Raw genomic sequence first — 10,000 nt, forward strand, 5'->3', positions numbered from 1 at the left:
TTCATAAGTGGGGTAGATTTGTTCCTCCCAGTGTGTGAGGGAGTGAAGTTCCCCCAATAACACAACAATAATACCCCAGTAAACAATGGCACTATTCTACAGCTCCAACTAATAAGATGGGTGTGTGTGTGTTTGTGTAGCTGCTGAAGGACAGGTGTGATTTTGTGTGTGTGTGTGTGTGTGTGTGTGGTATGTTTCTGCAGTTGCTGAAGGACAGGTGTGATGCGTGTGTGTGTGTGTGTGTGTCTGTGTGTGGTATGTTTGTGTAGCTGCTAAAGGACAGGTGTGATTTTGTGTGTGTGTGTGTGCTATGTTTGTATTGCTGAAGAACAGGTGTTTATGTGTTATTGATGGACAGATGTATTGTTTATGTAGTTGCTGAAGGACAGGTGTGGTTTGTGTGTGGTTCGTTTGTGTTGCTGAAAGATAGGTGTGATGCATGTGTGTGTGTGTGTGGTATGTTTCTGTTGCTGAAAGACAGGTGTGATGTGTGTGTGTGTGTGTGTGTGTGTGTGTGGTATGTTTCTGCAGTTGCTGAAGGACAGGTGTGATGTGTGTGTGTGTGTGTGTGTGTGTGTGTGTGTGTGGTATGTTTGTGTAGTTGTTAAAGGACAGGTGTGATTGTGTGTGTGTGTTTGTTTGTGTGCGCTATGTTTATTGCTGAAGAACAGGTGTTTGTGTGTTTTTGAAGGACAGATGTAATGTTTATGTAGTTGCTGAAGGACAGGTGTGGTTTGTGTGTGGTTAGTTTGTGTTGCTGAAGGATAGGTGTGATGCGAGTGTGTGTGTGGTATGTTTCTGCAGTTGCTGAAGGACAGGCGTGATTGTGTGTGTGTGTGTGTGTGTGTGTGTGGTATGTTTTTGTAGTTTCTGAAGGACAGGTGTGATTGTGTGTGTGTGTGGTATGTTTTTGTAGTTGCTGAAGGACAGGTGTGATGTCTATGTGGTATGTTTGTATTGCTGAAGAACAGGTGTTTGTTTTATTGAAGGACAGATGTATTATTTGTGTAGTTGCTGAAGGACAAGTGTGGTGTGTGTGCGGTTCGTTTGTGTTGCTGAAGGATGTGATGTTTGTGTGTGTGTGGGGGTGGGTGGTTCGTTTGTCTTGCTGAAGGACAGGTGTGATGCATGTGTGTGTGTGTGTGTGTGTGTGGTTCATTTGTCTTGTTGAAGGATGTGTATGTGTGTGCGCGTGGTATGGTTGTGTTGCTGAAGGACAGGTGCGATGTGTGTGCGCGTGGTATGTTTGTGTAGTTGCTGAAGGACAGGTGTGTGTGTGTGTGTGTGTGTGTGTGGTATGTTTGTGTAGTTGCTGAAGGACAGGTGATTCTAATCAAGTGTCCAGTGAGTGCAGGTACCAGGTGGAGTTATTATGTAAGAATGTTGTGGGTGTAATTGTTTGTTCTCTAATGTGATTTATTTTCACTATTCAACATCATCAGGAGGGGGAGTGAGAGAGCAGCAAATCCAGCACCCAGCTGTGTGTCTATGAAGAGTGACATGTCTATGGAGCCTCCTCCTAAATTCAGCAGTGGACCTGTGACCTCTGTCCTAAGGTGAGTGACACATTACACACTCAGATTCTTTCATATGTGGGGTAGATTTGTTCCTCCCAGTGTGTGAGGGAGTGAAGTTCCCCCAATAACACAACAATAATACCCCAGTAAACAATGGCACTATTCTATAGCTCAAACTAATAAGGTTGGACCAGACAAGTGGCTGAGGGATTTCTGGCCCTTAAACATCCCTTCACTGCTGAACGCTTCTGATTGTTTTTACTATTAAAGAGAATAAACACCTGTTATGTCTCCACCAATCACTTCCTTCACTCCCATCACTCCTCATCACTCCCTTCACTCCAATCACTATCCTTCACTCCTTTTTCCCAGTAGTGTAAGGGGTAGAACAGTGTGGTCTTGCTCACCCTCTCCTTCAGTTCAAACCCTTTCAGTTGTGTGGTTTCCTGTTCAGTTGTTCAGTTGTCCCTGTTCCACCTCATATGTGTTTGGGTCCATCTAGGAGGTCCTGGTTACCTGAACAGGTGGGACAGTCCAGTTCTGTGATACTGACAATATAGTAAAGTAGTAGTGGTGGTTCTGGTCTCATTCATATTAGAAACTGTTACATGCAGGTGGATGAGACATCAGGATACAATTGCTGAGGACATTTATTAGGCCTCAGGAATCACTGTCAGGAAGAACCACACAGGACACAGACCGACAGGGGTAATAAAGGACCGTACAGGACACAGACAGACTAGGGTAAAAGAGAACCACACAGGATGCAGACCGACTGGGGTAATAGAGAACCACACAGGATGCAGAGGGACTCGGGTAATATAGACATTACAGAAAGGGGAAGTTTAGCTAGTATCCCATATCAGTTAACTCCAGCCAGGCATGTAACTTTATTGTGGAGTCTGTGGTACTGGAGACCCACAACCATACCACACAATAACAGAGGGAAGAAACATTCCTTCACCTTTCTAACCACAAAGATGGTACAGCCTCACTGACACAATCTGCAAGAATCATTTCCCATCTCCTACTGTTCAAAACCATCACAAAAGTCAAAAAATGTTTTTAGAGAATGGGTTTCTAAAGATCAAATCAAACATCTGTGTCATATATTTGGGCAATTTTTAGCTTTAAAAGAAAAATAAAATGTAACTACCAAACTGAAGGATTATTGGACACAATAGGGAACAATTCACAAGTGATGAAAGATGAGTTAAATTGGCTTAGAGAAGTTAAAGCTTTAATTGTTAAATTGGCTTAGAGAAGTTAAAGCTTTAATTGTTAATAAGGAAAGTTGTTAGTGGTTCATGGTCTGAGCAGTGTGCAGTGGTGTGACTGACACCCCTCACCTCCTGACTCTCTCTGGGTCTGATCTGATGTCTGATTGATGTCTGACTGATTCCCAATACAGCAACACATAGATTCTGCACCAGGGCAACATGGAAATAATGGAAATGTGTTTAATACTGTAAAAAGGTTACATGATGTGTATCAAACAAACATATAATATTTACAGTATTCAGAAACGATCTGTAGCTGATCTCAGACCTGTGTTGGTTTTGTAGCACCACAGCAGGGTCAGTAAGATAAGGAACAGGACCAAACTCAGTCCCACAGCTAAACCAACCAGAACCAAGAGAGGAGGAATCACCAGCTGAACTCATGGAACTGAAAAAAAGCACATGAATCACAATATTTGCTACATGTTTGATCTGTTCCCTCTTTTAAAATGGTTGTTAAGAAACATTTAAATTGACTGTTTTCTGACCTCTGAGACTCAGCGGTGTGGTGATTCTCCTCTCTCTGGGTGTTTACAGTAGTAGACACCCTCATCTGACTTTGAGACAGTACAGATGGTCATTTCTCTTGCAGTCTGGGTCTGGATGATTTATATAAATCAGCTCTGAGGTGTGATGTGATAGTGGGGTGAAGTAAACAGTGTAGAGTCAGAGGATCTCCTTCAGTCACAGGATGGGCAAAACTCTCCAGAATCACACCACCATCTAGACCAGAGAAAACACTTTACTCATCTGTTACAGAGAGAAGGATTCCAACATGAACACTGAGTATTGCATAACAGGTTTGGGACACGGAATATAAATACAATACACCCAATCTTTGGAAAGTAGAATAATCTCACACACACACACACACACACACACACACACACACACACACACACACACACACACACACACACACACACACACACACACACACAGAACTGTTAGATTAACAGCTTTCTTTATTAACCCTCAACCTGGTTCTTGGTCAGTATCTGATAGTTCTGATAGTGTCCACCATGGACCATGGATAATCACCCTTTTTATCCTGCCTGCTGCCCCACAGCTGCTCTGTTACTCCTCTCTCTCTCTCTTTCTCTCTCTCTTTCTTTCTTCTGGTGCCCCCTGTTCTGTGTGGATGGGGTGCATATAATTGTGTTCCAGTGTTCATTTTCTTGTGTTCATTTCCCAGTAAACGGTAAAGAACCATTCACATAAACATTATTCTTCATCACCAGAGTGAGGGCCAGGGGTAGCTTCTCTGTAGTTATTCTGCTCTACTGTCAGTACAGTGTTTGGGTTCAAGCCGTGTATCATCATCATCAGCATCATATACACAACCATGAATTTAACTTGGATTCATGTTTATAAACTGTAGATTATCCATTAAAGTATTTGATTTGTTTGTCCACAGTGACCAGAAGAAGCCTGTAAACATTTCTAAAGAAAAGCTGGAGTCAGTGTTCAAGGTGTGTAAGTGTGTGTGTGTGTGTGTGTGTGTGTGTGTGTGTGAGGGGGTCAAGGGTCTTTATCATTAGAGTGTGTTTAGATCACACATCATGATGAGACTCTGTGGTTTACTGGTTCATGCTTTACTTTAATGACTTTTTGTAATTTAACTGATAATGAACAAAACTCAAACTTCACAAACTACTATGTTATAGCTTTATAAAATTAACTAATATTTAAACTTTAAGATACAGCTGAGTTAATGTGATGTTTATGTTCTTTTATAAACCATAATGTCCACATGACCACCCAATCCCACTCAGTTCAGTCCTCTCCTCTGTTTAATTGATTATCTTGTGTTAAAAAGATCTGTATATAACACTAGTTTTACTGATACTGTTTATTCAGGAGCTGGAGGACAAAATCATCTCTCTGGTGAAGAATGAGCTGAAGAGATTTAAGAATCTACTGAGCTCAGATTACCCAGCATGCACTGAGAGACAGGTGGAGGATGAGCAGGATCAGAGCAGTGTCAGAGAGGGGGCGCTGGAGATCACACTGCATGTCCTGAGGAAGATGAACCAGAAAGACCTCGCTAACACACTACAGACCAGTAAGAGCTCTGGGTCATGACATTATTACATTTAGCAGGTGCTTTTAATGAAGGAAAATAAATACTTACAATTGTGAGTACAATTCAAGCAATTGAGGGTTAATGGTCTTGCTCATGTGCCCAACAGCGGCAACTTTGTAGTGGTGGGGCTTGAACTGACAACCTTCTGAGTGTTGGTACAGTACATTAACTGCTGGATTATGTGTCATGTGTTTGCAGAATGCTGACGTTTTGAGGATCCATTGTTATTCTTTAGGGCTGAGATTTAGTTTGACCAATGAGATTTGACCACAAATCACTGGCAGATGTTAATTTTTTTTTCCTATGTCCACATACAACCCCCCCCCCCCCCCCCCAAGTATCCAAGTATATGTTCATGAATGAATCATGTGAGAGTTTGGATACAATTGCAATCAAGTCTACTCACAAGTGGAATAGCTCAAGTGGTCAGACACTATTTAATGTTAAAAGGATCACTTAAAATAAAGTGTCACTTTATTCTTTGTAACTGAGATTAGAACACAGGTCCTATCTCACAGATCACATTAGAACACAGGTCCTATCTCACAGATCACATTAGAACACAGGTCCTATCTCACAGATCACATTAGAACATAGGTCCTACCTCACAGATCACATTAGAACACAGGTCCTACCTCACAGATCACATTGGAACACAGGTCCTATCTCACAGATCACATTGGAACACAGGTCCTATCTCACAGATCACATTGGAACACAGGTCCTATCTCACAGATCACATTAGAACACAGGTCCTATCTCACAGATCACAGGTTGTCCCCCCCCTCCTTGTCCAGTCTGGGTTGTAGATCTCCTCAGTCAGGTGATGGTTACCAGTGTGTGTGGTGGAACCTCAGCTGGTTTCTAACTACTGACCATTTGGTGTTATTGATAACCAGTAAATATTATCAATAAAATAATGTATAATACAATGTCTGTTAATCTTGAAATTTAAGGCTGTCAGTCCCTGAATTGACTAAGATTTACCACTGGAAGTTTCATGCCCAATCTAGCAGGAATAAACAATCTATTTATAACAATCTGTTTATCTCTTTTCCTGTAACTCCTGTAATAAGTATTTTATGAATGAAACTAAAAGAGATTAGCATGTGTTCTGTTGTCTTCCTCTTTTATCAGAACTGGCCCCTGCTTGCCACAGAAAGCTCAAATCCAAACTGAGGGACAAATGTCAGAAGATTCATGAAGGAATCTCACAGCAGGGAACCACAACACTTCTGAATGAGATCTACACAGAGCTCTACATCACAGAGGGAGGGAGTGGAGAGGTTAATAATGAGCATGAGGTGAGACAGATTGAGGCAGCATCCAGGAGACGAGCAACACAGGAGACACCCATCAAATGCAGTGACATCTTTAGACCCTTACCAGGACAAGACAAAACCATCAGAACTGTGCTGACTAAAGGAGTGGCTGGAATTGGCAAAACAGTCTCTGTGCAGAAGTTCATACTGGACTGGTCTGAAGGAAATGTAAATCAGGATGTTCTCTTCATATTCCCAATTCCTTTTAGGGAGCTGAATTTGATGAAGGAGAAAAAGTTCAGTCTGGTGGAGCTTCTTCATCGCTTTTTCCCAGAAACATGTGAATTAAAACCTAAACATTATGCCAGCTACAAAATTCTGTTCATCTTTGATGGTCTGGATGAGTGTAGACTTCCTCTAGATTTCCAGAACAATGAGAGATTGTGGGATGTATCAGAGTCAACCTCAGTGGATGTGCTGCTGACAAACCTCATCAAGGGGAATCTGCTTCCCTCTGCTTTCCTCTGGATAACCTCTCGACCAGCAGCAGCCAATCAGATCCCTCCTGAGTGTGTTGACCAGGTAACAGAGGTAAGAGGGTTCAGTGAACCACAGAAAGAGGAATATTTCAGGAAAAGAATCAGTGATCAGGGCCTGGCCAATAGAATCATCACACACATGAAGTCGTCAAAAAGCCTCTACATCATGTGCCACATTCCAGTCTTCTGTTGGATTGCAGCCACTGTTTTAGAGAGAATGTTGGGTGAAGCAGAGAGTGGAGAGATCCCCAAGACTCTGACTCAGATGTTCACACACTTCCTGATCTTTCAGCTCAGACACAAGGATCAAAAGTATGGACAAAGTATGAAAGGACAAAAAGGTCCCACTCACCCATGTCACAGGAGAAAACATGTTTTGGCACTGGGAAAACTGGCTTTCCAACAGCTAGAAAAAGGCAACCTGATCTTCTATGAGGAAGACCTGAGAAACAGTGGCATAGATGTCAGAGAAATGACAGTGTATTCAGGAATGTGCACTCAGATCTTCAGACAGGAGTTTGAGCTACAGCTGGGGAAGGTGTTCAGCTTTGTACATCTGAGTGTTCAGGAGTTGCTGGCTGCTGTATATGTGTTTATTTCCTTCATCTCCACCAGCACCAATGTGCTGCAACAGAAATACTCTGGATTTTTCAGTATTTCCAAAACCCCAATGTCTGTCTTCCTCAACATTGCAGTGGACAAGGCCTTACAGAGTCAAAATGGACACCTGGACCTTTTCCTTCGCTTCCTTCTGGGTCTCTCACTGGAGTCAAATCAGACTCTCTTACGAGGCCTACTGACACAGACAGGAAGCAGCTCTCACAGCAGAGAGGAAACAGTTAAGTACATCAAGGAGAAGATCAGTGACAGTCCCTCTACAGAGAAATCCATCAATCTCTTCCACTGTCTGAATGAACTGAATGATCATTCTCTAGTGCAGGAAGTCCAAACATACCTGAGCAGAGGAGGTAACAGTAGTCTCCATGGAGCCAGACTGTCTCCTGCTCAGTGGTCAGCTCTGGTGTTTGTGTTGCTGAACTCAGAAGAGGACCTGGATGAGTTTGACCTGAGGAAATATGACCCATCAGAGGAATGTCTACTGAGACTGCTGCCAGTGGTCAAAGCATCCAGAAAAGCCATGTGAGTATTTTCATTTAGAGATGAACAGTGGGTGTAGCAGGCAGTGGATGTTCTTGACTCAGAAGGTCTTCTGTGAAAAATGAAAAGGAGAGTGAGAGAGAACATTAGAGAGAGAGCAGGATAGAGAGATCCTACATTAAAGCACATGTAGGTGATTGAAGGCTCCAACACCAGGTGCTTAAGTTAAACCATAAAGTTGTGGAACATTGGAATGTAGTAACACTGTCCAGTGATTCAATACAGTCCAGTGATTCATTAGTCTAAACATATTAATGATGGTTAAATGATATTTGATGTCATGGGTAGCTGTGTGTCTGTGTGTTGAGAATGGTCCTACATTTACAACAGTGGTCAACAGTGTTTATAGTTCACACTCTTAGTGAAACAGACAGAAAATGTGCTGCGGTGTAACATACAGAAGTGTTCAAGTATGAACTATCAGTGTGTACACACACACACACACACACACACACACACACACACACCACACACCACGCCACACACACACACACACACCACAGCACACAGTGTAACATACAGAAGTGTTCAAGTATGAACTATCAGTGTGTACGCATGCATGCACACACACACACACACACACACACACACACACACACACACACACACACACACACACACACACGCACATATATATATTTCACACTGATGGCAGTTTTCAAACTTTATCATCGGTTTTCTTTAGAGCCGATGATGGTGATTGGGCACATTAGAAAGGTGTAGGTGTTAATATGACTACATCTGAGACACTTTATAGAGGTGTAGGTGTTAATATGACTACATCTGAAACACTATATAAGGGTGTAGGTGTTAATATGACTTCATCTGAAACATTTTCATTGTTTAAATATTTTACCAAGGCAATTTGTCATAATCTAGTTGTAAATAGGTTTGTCAAAATAAGCTAACATCATTAACAGCAACTGCTTCCAGTACTACTTCAGTGCTGTGTGATTGAGGTACTTGACTTTTAATTAGAAGGCTGCTGGTTCAAGCCCCACCACTGCCGAGTTGCCACTGTTGGGCCCCTTAACCCTCAATTGCTCAAGTTGAACTCAGTCATAATTGTAAGATGCTTTGGATAAAAGCGTCAGCTAAATGCCATAAATGTAAAATGATCAGTGTAAAATGCAGTGACGTTCACAGCTCTGTGTGATCAATGTAGCATGCAGTGACATTCACAGCTCTGTGTGATCAGTGTAACATGCAGTGAGTCTCCCAGAAGCTAATGCTGTTACTACTGTCACTCACCTAAAATTGTAGCAGGCTACTACTGTTGCTCACATACAGTGGGACCAATATCTCAGACCAATAGTGAAAATGATTGTTTTGCATTTCTCTCAAGTTTAATACAATGCTTTTCTTTACAAATCATATAATCAGCATAATTTGAGTGAACAGTTGAAAGTTTTTTCTTGAATTTCAGAGAGTATTAGTATTTGGCTCTACTCAAATGCATGTAAGCACAGTTGTGAAACTGACCGTATCAGTTATTTTGTACAAAACGTCATATGTCCTTGAGTCCTCACACAAGCAGTGCAGGAGAAGTAAGTCAGTTCTGATCCAGCTGAAACATGTGAACCATCCTCTTCTCCCCAGTATTTTACTGCACACATACAGTCCATGAAGGACAAACTCCAGGGACACATTTCATGTCAACAGCAGACATGAGATAGTTGCCTCACACACACTTAACTGGCCGATTGTGTCTGAGTCACACACACACCTGACTGACTGATGGGGTCCCTGACTCAGCTATTAAGCCTCCAGGATTCTCGGTGCACCACACAGACAGAACTCAGGACCTCACTGGGAAAAGCAAAGGCAGAGGAGAATGTTTCATGATCAGTGACTCATAGTGTGAGCACAGGAATGTAAACACTAGTAAAAGATTCTGCTCTCTGCATTCTGTCCATTCCTCCATAATCACTACTGCAGTGTTCATCCCACCATCATTAGTACTGCAGTGTTCATACACTAATATTCACTACTGCAATGTTCATTCCTCCATAATCAATACTGCAGTGTCTTTTTGTCCATAATCACTACTGCAGTGTTCATTCCAACATAATCAATACTGCAGTGTTTATTCCTCCATAATCACTACTCTGCGTGTCTTCCAACAATATTTTCTGTTTGTATATTAGTGTATTTGTGT

The 10,000-nt window shown here is 42.0% G+C and overlaps 1 protein-coding gene across 1 annotated transcript in view; it reads left to right on the top strand.

The window, feature by feature from the left end:
* The first annotated feature begins 4,825 nt into the window (after nucleotides 1–4,825).
* Nucleotides 4,826–10,000, top strand: part of LOC145659461 (NACHT, LRR and PYD domains-containing protein 3-like) — a 17,327-nt gene continuing 12,152 nt past the window's right edge. The window contains exons 1-2 of the mRNA XM_081722187.1: nucleotides 4,826–4,862; nucleotides 6,021–7,824. Coding sequence (XP_081578313.1) covers nucleotides 4,826–4,862; nucleotides 6,021–7,824 — 1,841 coding nt within the window. The remainder of the gene's footprint in view (nucleotides 4,863–6,020; nucleotides 7,825–10,000) is intronic.

This window comes from Electrophorus electricus, chromosome 1 (assembly GCF_041902795.1).
Source record: "Electrophorus electricus isolate QZ-2024a chromosome 1, ASM4190279v1, whole genome shotgun sequence".
In the NCBI taxonomy this organism is placed as follows: domain Eukaryota; kingdom Metazoa; phylum Chordata; class Actinopteri; order Gymnotiformes; family Gymnotidae; genus Electrophorus; species Electrophorus electricus.